This window comes from Apaloderma vittatum, unplaced genomic scaffold (genome assembly GCF_000703405.1).
Source record: "Apaloderma vittatum isolate BGI_N311 unplaced genomic scaffold, ASM70340v1 scaffold15665, whole genome shotgun sequence".
In the NCBI taxonomy this organism is placed as follows: domain Eukaryota; kingdom Metazoa; phylum Chordata; class Aves; order Trogoniformes; family Trogonidae; genus Apaloderma; species Apaloderma vittatum.
The window spans coordinates 45,074-57,794 of record NW_009715615.1 but is presented as its reverse complement, the minus strand read 5'-3'; the positions used below and the strand labels follow the sequence as shown (position 1 = coordinate 57,794).

Below are 12,721 nucleotides of genomic sequence, written 5' to 3'. Positions count from 1 at the left end.
ACAAGAACATCGACACAATGCAAAGAAAAGATGAAGTAAGAGGAGGAATCTAAGAGAAAGTGTAGAAATAAGAAACGAAGTATACTGTGGCACAGAAAGTAGAATGAAAAGTAAGATTCTTAACATTAATCACAAAATCTGATTTTTCCTGCATACTGCATGTATGTGATTAGTGATAAATCTCAGCGGTTGGATGAAAGTCTGAGGCTCTGGTTCTTAGACAAAGCAACAATTCTGAGCTGTAAAGCTGTAAAGGAACCAAGAAAATCCTACAGTCTTGGACAGAAGACAATCTGGTCCTGACTTAGCTAGTTCAGAAAATGTAACACAAAAAATACTAACCAAAATAAAAGAAACAGACATTTAAATACATAAAAACCCAGAATAGTTACCTGTAATCGGTGCCGTTCACAGCAGTCCATGTGTATGTTCTGTTTCCTTTATCAATATATCTCTACAAAGAGATATTGGTAAAAAAAAATTATTGAATCTGAAACTTCAACAAATATGACATTTTCTTGAGAAATACAGTGTAAAAACAAGTATAAAACTATTGGAATTCAAATTCATATTTTGCTAAAAGCATGAGTCGGGCTGCAACTCTTAAAAAATATTTTCTAAACCCATATTATGCAAAGGAATCACCTCTATCCTTTTTATCAAACAGTAACAAAATACAACTTTAAATAAAACTAGACAAATACAACCTATCATTTTTCTATTTTAAATTCATTAGCCAGGCCAATGCAAACCTTTTTCTATGTGATTTGTGTTTGATAAAAGATGTTATGTTTTCTTTATGGACTGTTTTGCATCTAAACTAAGAAAAGAAAAAGCTTTAATTAGAAAAAATATTTTGTAGGTAACATTTTAACAGCAAGAACACTCTGTGCTTGTCTTTTCAGGTCATAGTACAACTGGCTCAATGCATTTACATTTGAGGCACATTCACAGGCACAGCCAGGTAATCCTGATTGTATAGGCACCCCATGTTAAACTTAGATGTGTTTCTAGTCTTATTAGGAGGGTATTGAATTTGTGAAAAACTTAACATTGAAGTAAATTTTTAATAACTTAATACATCAGTATAAGCTTTGATATTGATTTTCTTCTGTCATGAAATATAACATGATAGGCACAGTCCCACAGGACCTCCACAGACTTAATGATTAATGCACCTAACTGATATAATTTTTTTCAGTTTTCCACTTTGAAAAATACAAGTATACGCCAGCTGCAACATATTATTATTTTATAATCAGAGATTTGTAAGTATGCCAGCAATGAAGTCTGGGCAGCTGTTGAACTCCAACATTGCAAACATCACTGAAAGGTTCCACAGATACACCTTTATGCTCTCCCTTCCTCTATGGTAAAATGTGTGAAAATGACTATGGTTATGAAAAAAAAGTGTCTTTTTTGACATTTGTAATTTGAAACCTTCTCATTACCTAGCTGCTGCTTTTCAGTACAGCATGACAGTGTAAATAATTTAATAGTCATTTTGGAAAGAAAAAAAAAGGAAAAAAGTAAAAAAAAAAGGTAAAAATAAAAAAAAAGGTAAAAAAAAAGAATAATATATCAGAGTCTAATGCTCTCATATATTTAAGTTGAAGAGATTAACTCATGGCATTATTAAATATAAATAAGCTTATTTATAATTATTAGCCTATACTATTACTTCAGCTCAGAAATAAGTAAATGCTTTAACCTAGTGCTCGCAGTGTCTCCAAATCACATGCTTTGCCATTGGCTGCACACCAGGTATGCTGGCAAGACAAAAGTGGCAAGGTTGGAGGGATAGAAAATGTGGGCTCTTATTAAATCCTGTTGCCACCAGAATCATAAACATTCTTGAAAGCAAATCGAGTGAAAACTCCCTTCTAACATGACCCAGCAGATCACATATCATCATGTATCAGCCCCCATTTACCTCTCCCTACTTCATTACTGAGCAGTCAGACCATCCCATCCCCAGCTGGTCACTGCCAAAGAACCTACACACGTTATTGCAGTTTTTGGGACTCTTGAGTTTGCACTACTGCCCACCCCGGCTGCCTGAATGTGGCAATGCTTTTGTTCCTACGGCATCTCCTCTGTTAGCTGGAAAGCCCCTGAGGCCTTGGGAGACTCCAGCACACCCCACCCACGCTTGCTACGAGTCCAGTCTCTATGTTGTAGTATGAGGTCATCTCCCAAGACACCGCTGGGGCCAGCTGCAATACAAAAGGAAAGCAATGCAAACTTAAACCAAAAAGTAAAACAAAAAGGACATCAATTCTAAGCCTCAAGACTGCAACTGTCAGTTCAGAGCAACTGACCACATCAGCCCTTTTTATAAGAAAATATATGAAGCTATCAATCCTAATTGATGCATGGTTTATGCACGGCCCTTGGCCTAAAGCAGCTTTATTCTGGCTCTAGCAGCCTGGAGCTGGAGGGTGCAATGGCTTGAAGCAGTCACAATTGCCAGCTTCTCCTTTTTACTCTCAGAGAGGTCCAAGTAGAGGAAGAAACCTTGGACCATGATGCAAGGGAAAATGGGGGAAATGAGTTTCACTGGGCACTTGAAGCATCTGGGGTCAAACGACTTGGGATATTCTATGGACATATGGACTGTGGTCTGGGCCCTGCATAACTGACATATCCTCACGTGCTCAGGGATCCCACATTTTCCCTCACAACTCCAATGCTGTAGCTGACTCCAGCCCTTGCCGGTGTAAATGCTTGCTCTCCCTCCCTCTTTGGGAAATAGTTGCAGGACCAACTGTGTCAGGCCCTTTTTATCGCACAGCCTCAGAAACGCATGCATAGCCTGAGATCTTTTCAACAGCCTTGCCATGAATGCAGTTTCTTGTCTACCCCCAATGGTGTTATTGTGTTCTCATGACCTTCTAATCCTCCCTTTTCTAACTGCCTACACAAAGCCCTTTTCACCCACAGCACTGGAAAGGCCTTCCTTAAACCAAACAAGTCTGAAAATGTCCCAATGAGTCCCTCCCTTCAGGGGCAGCTTATCCCCAGCACACACGCCAGCTGGGGTGACAGGAATGTCTCAGTCTCCCTCCAGAACAGGGGGACAGGCTGGTGGCTTCCTAGACAGGATGGGCTCCTGATGCAAGTGAAGCAGCAGAACTGACATTATATGGGTCTCAGGCAGCCCCACCCCAGGAAGGTCCTGTTCCTTCACCGTCCTCCAATAGGGAAACCATTCAGGAAAAGTCACCTTTTTTTTTTTTGGGCACACAGCAGGATTTCCCCATAGGTTGTAACACAGTATTGTAAAGTCTCACTCAGGAGGGCTGGAGTGGGGGCTTTATTGTGAGAAGAGAGTCCTGGAAGGAGGCAAAGGGACTGCTGGTACAGATGGAATGAAGTTGGATACAGAGGAGTGTGGGCATGTTTAGTGAGACCATGGGACTCCACAGGTTCAAGTACCATAACTTATGAGCACGCTTTGAACCTAAACAGTATAAGTGTTTAAGGCTTGAGTTAAGCTGACTTCCCTCATAGAAACTAAAGTAGGAGAATATGACTCTCTTGACTACTTGATTACATTACCATAATTACCATTATTATTCAGCTAAGATCATCTAAAGTTAAATTTTTCTGCACCCACTGAAGCTGAGGTTCTATTCTAAAGAAGAGAGTTTAGGAAGTTCTACACTTTCCAAACAAGGCATCAGAAAGAAGAGAACGTCTAACGCTTGAGTCAAACTCACTAGGCTCTGCAATATAATAAAATAACATAACAACCTTCCTGCAACAAAGTCACAAACTTGTAAGCAGGGAGTTCAATGAATATACAGATTTTATTCTGCCTCCTCACAGGTGGACACACATGTAAGTAAAGCCATTGATCACCTCAATGACATCCATAGCTCAGCAATAAAATATGACTCTGATGGATTTGCACCATTGTGAAGATTTTAAGCATGGCTTCCTGTCCTTATTTGCACTCCTTTTAAATTATGCTATGACAAGCAACATGCTTTTTCTAATTGAGTGCAGATAGTAAGAGGCTGAGGAACAGTTCAGTTCTAGACTCAGTTCTAGACTCTTCAGTAAAGGAAAGACATGGACCTGTTCGAGCTGGACCAGAGGAAAGTCATAAACATGATCAGAGGGATGGAATGCCTCTCCTCTGAAGGAAGGCTCAGAGAGTTGAGGTTGTTCAGCCTGGAGAAGACTCCATGGAGACATTACTTTGGCCTTTCAGTTCTTAAAGGGGACTTATAAGAACGATGAGCACAAACTTTTAGCAAAATTGCAATAGGACAAGGAGTAATGGTTTGAAACTAAAAAAGAATAGATTCAGACTAGATATTAGGAAGATTTTTTTACCAACAAGGGTGGTGAAACTCTCATGTCCGGAGAGGTGGTACAAGCCCCATCCCTGGAACCATTCAAGTTCAGGTTGGACAGGGCTTTGAACAACCTGATCTTGTTGAAGGTGTCCCTGCTCACCACAGAGGAGTTAGACTAACCCAATGGATTCTATGATTCTCGAAGTATTTTCCCAAAGGTCTGTTGCAGAACCAAGCAATCGTGAACTTGAAAATGTGAAATCGCAGCATGGATAAATGATTGAGACATGATTATTTCAGCTTTATCTTCAGCCTCATCTAGCCAAGACGTGCATTGCCTCTGATTTTAACCCACAAACACAACAAAGTTTCTACAATATTTAATGTAAAGATAGATTTGGGCCATGAAATATTTTTTCTTCTGTATCAAAATTAGAATATGTACATAAGAATCTTCCCTCAGAGCAGAATTGATTCAGTAGGAACTGCACAGTATTGGGCCTCATTTGGTGTATCTGGCCAAAATTCAAAGCAGATTTTAAAAGTTGCTATCAGTCATTAGACATTGAATGGAATATATGTAAGGAATGTGCTGGGTTTTAACAGAATAATAATAAAAAAACCCCCTAAATTCTGAGGCCTGATTTACTATTAATTTAACTTGAGTTTATAGCATGCGCCTTGTGAGAAGGAGGAGTTTTCACTGGAACCTTCTGCCATTTAATTACAAATGGCAGAGCCATTGGAGACATCAAAGTTGAAGAAGATCAACAGGAAAGAGCAGCTAACATTACAACTGGAGAATTAACTGCAGAGTCTCAAGCAATTCTGCTGAGTATTGTTACGGCGTGCTTATATATATAAGGATTATGTAATGTCTGCTTGATGCTGTATTTGTTTCATGTTTTTCTGCTATGTCATTAAATTAGCTGTCTTCAAGCTGTTTTACATTCAGAGTAAAACAATTTCAAAAGTCTTTTGTAGAGCTGCAACTGTGAGGCATACTCTGGCCAGAACTGCTCCTTTGGCACACCAGTCATGATTTCTTCTCATTAAGGTCCCCAAGATAGAGCATATATGTAAGGACCTGTATCAAATTTGTGTATTTGCTACTGCTAGAAAATATGCCTGTCTCAGAGAAACCAATAGTAACCTTCATCAGAAATAAGTGTTTTAGACAAGAACATAAAGAATTCAACAAACTGTTCAGAAAACACAAGTACATCATACAAACATAAGATAAACTTGCTTATCCCAAATAGCCTTCTTTTATTGCATATAAGTGTTATATTTTTTTCTCACTACTTTCTTCTCATTTAACCGCAAAATAAACTACCAAACCCATTCTCAGACATCTCCGCAAGCAAATTAAGTACTTTGTTTTGGGATTCATACACAGAAGTAGGCTGGGTCCATTTCCTGGTGAACAGAGCGTAAGGCCTCATCAACAACTGGCTGATTAATGATGCAGCAAAGAAACCAAGAAACAAAACAATTCTTCTTTTCATAAGTACACAGTTTCTTTTACTATAAGCCAGTAAAACTGGCAAATTCAGAGGGAAAAATGGTATAAACCGACTTTACAAAATGAATACCTTCTTATTCTTTCACAATATTTTTCTGGTTTTGTTTGTTCCTGTAAATGTAATTGCCTGTGTTCCCATCTTACCTCATCTTGGGACTTGACCAATGTTTCAAATGTTTTTTCTCCACTTTCTCCATCTATCATTTTTTTCCGAATCTGTTGGCAAGGAAGAAAAAGGGAAGAAAAAAGAAAGTCCTAGGTGTTGCATGCAATATGATTAATCTTTTCAGTGATTCAAAATATTTCATAGAAAAACAGAAAATGGTAATTTATAAGAAAGTCATAGATCTTAAAAAAAAAAAGCTAAGTTTGTAATTTTCAGATTTTTCCAATCACAAATTGCTTTACTCAAGTATATACTGCATTGGTAGAGTTATAAAGCAATGATTCTGGTACACTTTTCACAACAAGATTATCCCATAAAACTGCTTGATGTTGGGCACTAGAGAGAGTATGAATTTTGTGTAGATAAGAGGGAGCTTTGTCTAGCATTTCTCATGTTTCCCAGCCCTGATAGCGCATTGATCCACAAAAACATTTTTATAACAGTTCAAGATTAATTCTCCTCTGAAGAAAAGAAAATTAAGGCATACATCAAGAAAAGCTGGTTAGTGTCATTATGAAAGAAAAATTTAAAAGTTAAAAAATATGGTAAAAATTAAAAATATTTAAACCACCATTTTATTTCACAAAATTAACAAATTATTTTTTTAAATTCTGATCTCTGAATTAAAAAATTAGTAACTGAAAACATACAGAGCAATTGACTTTACCTCTCAGTTCCCTTTCTCATCACAGTAATAAGCTTGCATTAGTAAGAGATAGGGAAATACTTTAAAAAATCTTTCTGATAATATATTAATATCTTATTAAAAAGTGTTCCATCCTCAAAAAATTTTGCAAGGCCTCCCCCCAGGAATTGCCAGTTAATAAAGAAGAACTATTTAAATAGCCGTCATGGTGTCTTTCAAAACTAGAAGAATAGAATTCATTGCCGTTGCCTACAAATACTACCAAGTCTCAATTTGCTTCATTATAACTTCATCTATTTATAAAGAAATCATCCTGACAAATGTAAAATTGAAATTTACAGTGAAATAGATTCTCATTTCAAATCTGGAACATTTATTGTTTTTTAGTTATACAGTGAAATAAAAGCATCAACAAGTACTAGGAAATCAGATAATCTCACCTCAACTTTAATGTCATTTTCCAACTCAGCGTCTAGAAAATCCAGCGTAACAGGCTCCTGGGATTTAGGATTCTGAAGCAGAAGTTGTTGAATGATCAAATAATAAAGACAGTGTTCTGTAATGTTACAAATCACTCTAATCCCTTTAATTTCAAAGTAAGCTACATAACTGAGCTTACTTACCCATCTGTTTTATTCTCTTACAGCATGATGAATTACTTAGTGGCCCTTCCTCGTGTATTGTATTTTATTGGATAGAGAGCTTAATTGGGGAAGTGAAAATCAAATTAACACTCATAGCCAGCATCCATCCAGGTAGGGGGCTCACACTGTGAAGCTCCTTCCCCTACTGCTGGTGTGTCATAGACTGTAAGGGTGGGAGAAGATGGAAGGAAACATCAAAGAGGAATCTCTCCTTAGGTGTCCTGCCTCCAAAAATGGACAGAGGAATTTGGGAGTTTTCCAACTGATCATTAGGATGGGATAAGTCTAGTCTCTTGCAGTTTTGTCAAAAGCAGACTACAGACTTGTGGCTCTGAGGTGGGAATGTACTGCGGTTCAAGACTCAAAGAGGTAGCAATTATAGTAAATGATTTGTTTATTACAAAAGAAATATAAATCACTTTTATTGTCAGCATTGTAGGACTTCCCTGAATATGTGCAGTTTTGAATGCATTTCTCTTGACATCAGTACTGTTATCTCCATTTAAGAGATAGAAACCCGTAGCACAAAAATACCATGACCAGCAGCTTTACGACCTAAGGGATGTACGTGATGCTGACACTCGACAACAGAGCAGAGAGAAGTTTGCTGGTATGCATCTGTAGTGACCCTGGTCACAGAGGAGTGTGGAAAGATCACTGCAGCTCTGCTGAATTCTCTCAGACCACCTTCCAGTCTCTGCTCCTTTCACAGTTGCAGTAGTTTTGGCTAAGCCCCGCTGGCTTTGTATTACATGTGCTGGGGATTTCAGAGATTCAGCTATACAAACTTATTTACAAGGTAGACTGAAGTCCCTTCTTTCACAATGATGATGATATTACTTCCATCCTAACAATTTCTGGCAAAGTTACATGACAAATGTGCATGTGATTATCTTATCAAAGAATGCAAGCATATTTCATCACAATTTCTCTATGTATTGCCAGTTTGTACTGGTAGAAAGTAACATCCTGAAGAGCTGGTAAAAATGCCTTCATATACTAATCTTGAGCAGTAAGAGCTTAGCAGCAGCCCTTATTTTCAAGACTGTTGTATGGAACAGTGTTAGAAAACAAAAGATTATTCCTTCATATTCTTGAGGAACAAATGCACCTATTTCTGGTGTACGGAATCATTCCTGTTCTTAGGCTCACTGCCTGCTAAGACACAAGCCAACAAATTAATTCTCAGAAAGAGAACATGCACTGAGAAGATTGCAGACAAAGATTCTGGGATTTTTTTTTTTAAATTACTGAAAACTTCCAAAAATTTTTTATGTTTCTATCTATATAGAATAGATAAAATTAGCATCTTTAACATAATAGCATTAACATATGCTCTCTACTAATTCAAAGCTATGTAATTATTGTTATGCCATTGCTTTTTCCCCCTCCCAACAAATCCACACTCTCAAAATAAACAGTGAAATGCTAAAATATAAAAATAAATTAAAAATTACATTTTCTTACATGCAATGGATAATGAATAGCATGGTCAAACCCAAACAGCATGCATGAAGGCATTGGCATGGTAGAGGAGCCATTTGTGAAGTTCACATTTCATTTCAACACACAAAGGAACAGAGAAGAAAAGAAATGGTAAAAAAAGAAAAAAAAAAGCCATCACATCAAATCAAGGTCAATACTCATTTCAAATGATAACCTGGGCTAGCCATAGTTAAGGAGTCCCAAAGACAGAATAGTCAACTTTAACAGTCTGCCAAAATTTAAGTATACATTAATGTTTGTTCTTGTTCTTTTTAAGACTTACTTTATAGCATCACACATTCTTTATAAGGTCCTTACTAATGACTTTTAATAGATGAAGAGACTAAGCATGTGTAGAGACATTAAATGACACGCTTGAGGCACAAAGAAATCCATTTGAAAGTAGAAAGAAAATTCTTAGCGCTGTACTTTAAATGGAAGACTATTTTCCCCACTATGTCTTTTCCCCCCCAGGAATGTGTTTTTATCAGTATTTGGGCTCCATAATTTTTCTTTCCGAGGTTGCCATTTAGTGGGATTTATTGCAAGCCATGAAGAAACAAACTTACTCTTCAGTTTGCTCTTCTCTTTATCCAGTCATGCACATGACATGACAAGAATAAGCGCACCACCACCACATTCACCAGCAAAACTTAATAAAACAAAACAGAAGTAAATCACTAGCAATGAGGCATGCGAATAAAGAGAGTGAAATCCATATTCAGCATGACAAAGGCAAAGATCTACTACTTCAATGACAAATCAAGAAGGAAACAAAGAAAGAAAGAACTGGTGCAGCAACATAAAAAAAAGTTCATTGAAATGTCGTTGTCGTGTGTTTTGGGAGGTCGGTATTCTCACGAATTCTATGGAAGTCCTTCTTTTGGTGAGTTGCAGGAGCCTAGTTCCTGCTCATACCTGCAATACTAATACAGGCACAGGTTGCTTGGTCTTTACAATGAACGATGGTAAGGAAGCAGCAAAATCCTGGGCCTGGAGGGAGCCCCAGGAGCATCTGGGGTGGATGAGGGCCCAGAACCTTTCTAGAGCTGCACCTCCCTTGGCAGACCCAGCACCAGCTGGTCCATAGCATGCTGAGGAGCCAGGGCTGTGCCAAAAACGGAGGTTCTTTTCCGTTTCAGTGCTGCTTTCTCCTGTGCACAAACAAAAAATCTAGCCCAAAGATGGTCTTCTACATGCTGTATAAACACAGCCACTTGACACTTGGTGAAATCACTGATTTGCATTCGGTCAGGATTTTACACCATGTTTCACAGGTGTTCTTAAGCAAGCCACCAGTTGTGCAGTATATATTCCCATACGTGTAAGAAATTAACACGGTGTAGTGTACCTAATCTTGTTTTACTAATTATGTAGTTATCTATTCCTTTAATGATTTTTAAGATTTTATTAAGTGTTTTCTGCTCAAGGATTGTACGACATAAATGTAACTAATTTCCTTTTCCCTGTAGAGGTTAATGGAAGTTAATTCTCTGGAGCTGGGTCTGCTAAACCAAGAAACTTTATGTAAATACCAGATAAGATGTATGATCTATTCTGGCTTCCAAAAAAAAAAAAAATGAACAGCTCATTCTGATTCTGTGATGTTGTACAGCATAGACTGTACAATAAAATTGGGCAGTAAAGTTGGAGGAGTGATCTTGTCTTGATTTTGGGTTTATGCAAGCAAAGTCAGCACAAGTAGTCTCTTTTTTTTTCCCAGTCTTCAAATTCATTTCAAAATCTGAAGAATAATTTTTATAGCACGGCTCTAATTAGCACCTATTAGTAAAGCACCATAATTTAATGGAATGCCCTTCACTACAGCCAATAACATGTTTTCTATTATTTAAACAAGGAAGGATGCAAGCTTCATGCTTTGAAAGCTGTTTGTCAAAATAAACAGTTCTCTAGTTAGATTTTTCCTACTAAGCAGGGCAGAAGCTTTCTAAAGGTATTTCCAGGACTACGCATTCTATTGCACTAATCACCTCCATCCAAAGTTACCTGTACATTGGGTCTCCTTTTTCTCAATTTAACTTTTGGTATGCCCACACCAATTTGCTGAAGTAACAAAAAAGCAGTAATTTATATTTTTACACTATTAGTAAACAGCCTACTTATAGACTGGAAGCCTTCTTTCAACATCTATACTCTCCAGTGCATGTTTCCTGGAAGAAGAGACTAGCCTCCATTCTGATCAAGAGTTCTGAGCAGACTGTCAGAATTACAGTAAACAGAAACAGAAACCAGATATATTTTAAAGAATGCAAATTAAGTGAGTAGAGAGGACACTGTCCCACATAATCTGTTGGAGTTACAATATAGAATTATAAAAGTTTCACTTTTTGTTTACTGTTATATACTGTTATATATCACCCCCTCTTAAATTTCTTTCAAAACCATAAACTATAAGACAAAATACTGCACCCTACTCAAGGCATCTGGAGTTTTTGAACTATCATTAAATAGATTTTGATCAGGACCATAATGAAAATGAAGGAAAGGATGCTAAACTTTAGAACATATTCAGAAATTGAATTATTTAGTGTTTCCAAATCTTATCTAGTTAAGACTGCTCTTGTTAACACATGCTTTATGCATCCACTTCAGTGACCATGTTTATTTGTTGGAGTATCTACCCATTTTCTCCCAGGACAACGGGAAAAATACACGCACATATGCATAGACACACAAAGAAAACAGGCAGTAAAAATAAAATTAAGCACTTATTTAAAAATATAATATCACTACTACTAACTACCACAGACTTGAAAAGTTTTACTTTAAGCAGTTTAAAACTATTATTACACTGACAGTTTTTAAAAAAGTTTCTCGTATTAATTTTTGATGTAGTTTTAATGTGTAAATAGAATATGATGGGAAAGTTCTTGATGTTTTTAATAGGCTTTGGAATTTGCCTTTTGTTAAATTTTTCTCAGTTGTGCAAAAGACTTTGCAATTTCCATATTTGTAGGACTTCTTTTTGTAAGATTATAATCATAGAATGGCATAGGCTGGAAGGGACCTTAGACATCATCTAGTTCAACCTCCCTGCTTTGGGCAGGGATGCCACATCTCAACTAGACCAGGCAACACATGGGGACCGAGCAGGAATCGAACCCACAACCTCGGTGTCATCATTGTTGTCAGTACCGTGCTTAAACCACTGAGCTAACCGGCCCCCTAATGCAAGACAATGTCTCAAAACACTGTGTTGAACCAGTTGTGATTTGAGGTAACAGATTTTCAGAAGGAAAGCAGAAGACATTTAGAAGAAGGGACCATGTGAAGTTTAATACATCCTCACCTCTTCAAAGGTAAAGACATAGTTATGTTTTAGTTTACATCTATTGAAAAATTGCTGGCAAAAAGAACAAAGATGTTGTTTGTTAATAAGGTAACGGCTACCAGGATGTTCAACTAAAATTAAAATGACATGTTAAAGAGAGTCCATGAGTTCTAAACACACCTGTCTTTGTCGTGTACCTTAGTTTTAAAACGTAGTTCTTGTATCAGTCTGAATAGCATGCACCACCCCAAACAAACAGGGAGTGAAAAAGTCTAGTCTGTGTAACTGTTAATAACAACAATAACAATGATAATAATGCATATGCTTAATATTACATTTAGACATTATTCTACAACATAAAACACAACACGTATAAAATATCCTTTTTTAAACATATTCTAAATTAAACACTGGATCATTATTGGAAGTATCTCTGGATTTCCATGTCATTTTAAGTAGAAAACTACACAGAAAAACCATAATAATTTGTGTCATAATAATCCATCTCGATCTGCCTAGATTTAGATAGGATGAGCTGGTTTTCATTCTCTAATAAAAGTTCTTAGTTTTCCAGTGATTTGAGTTTACACTGCAATATAATAACACATATGAGATGAAGAGAATCTTTTTCCATATGTTCCTCAAAAGACTGTGCC

The 12,721-nt window shown here is 37.0% G+C and overlaps 1 protein-coding gene across 1 annotated transcript in view; it reads right to left on the bottom strand.

Annotated features, from left to right (window-relative positions):
• Positions 1–392: 392 nt before the first annotated feature.
• Positions 393–12,721, bottom strand: part of LOC104273794 (voltage-dependent calcium channel subunit alpha-2/delta-1-like) — a gene marked incomplete at both ends in the record, with an annotated part of 48,869 nt that continues 36,540 nt past the window's right edge. The window contains 6 exons of the mRNA XM_009869229.1: positions 393–454; positions 2,151–2,216; positions 5,977–6,048; positions 7,085–7,156; positions 9,692–9,927; positions 10,765–10,837. Of these exons, the coding sequence (XP_009867531.1) occupies positions 393–454; positions 2,151–2,216; positions 5,977–6,048; positions 7,085–7,156; positions 9,692–9,927; positions 10,765–10,837 (581 nt within the window). The remainder of the gene's footprint in view (positions 455–2,150; positions 2,217–5,976; positions 6,049–7,084; positions 7,157–9,691; positions 9,928–10,764; positions 10,838–12,721) is intronic.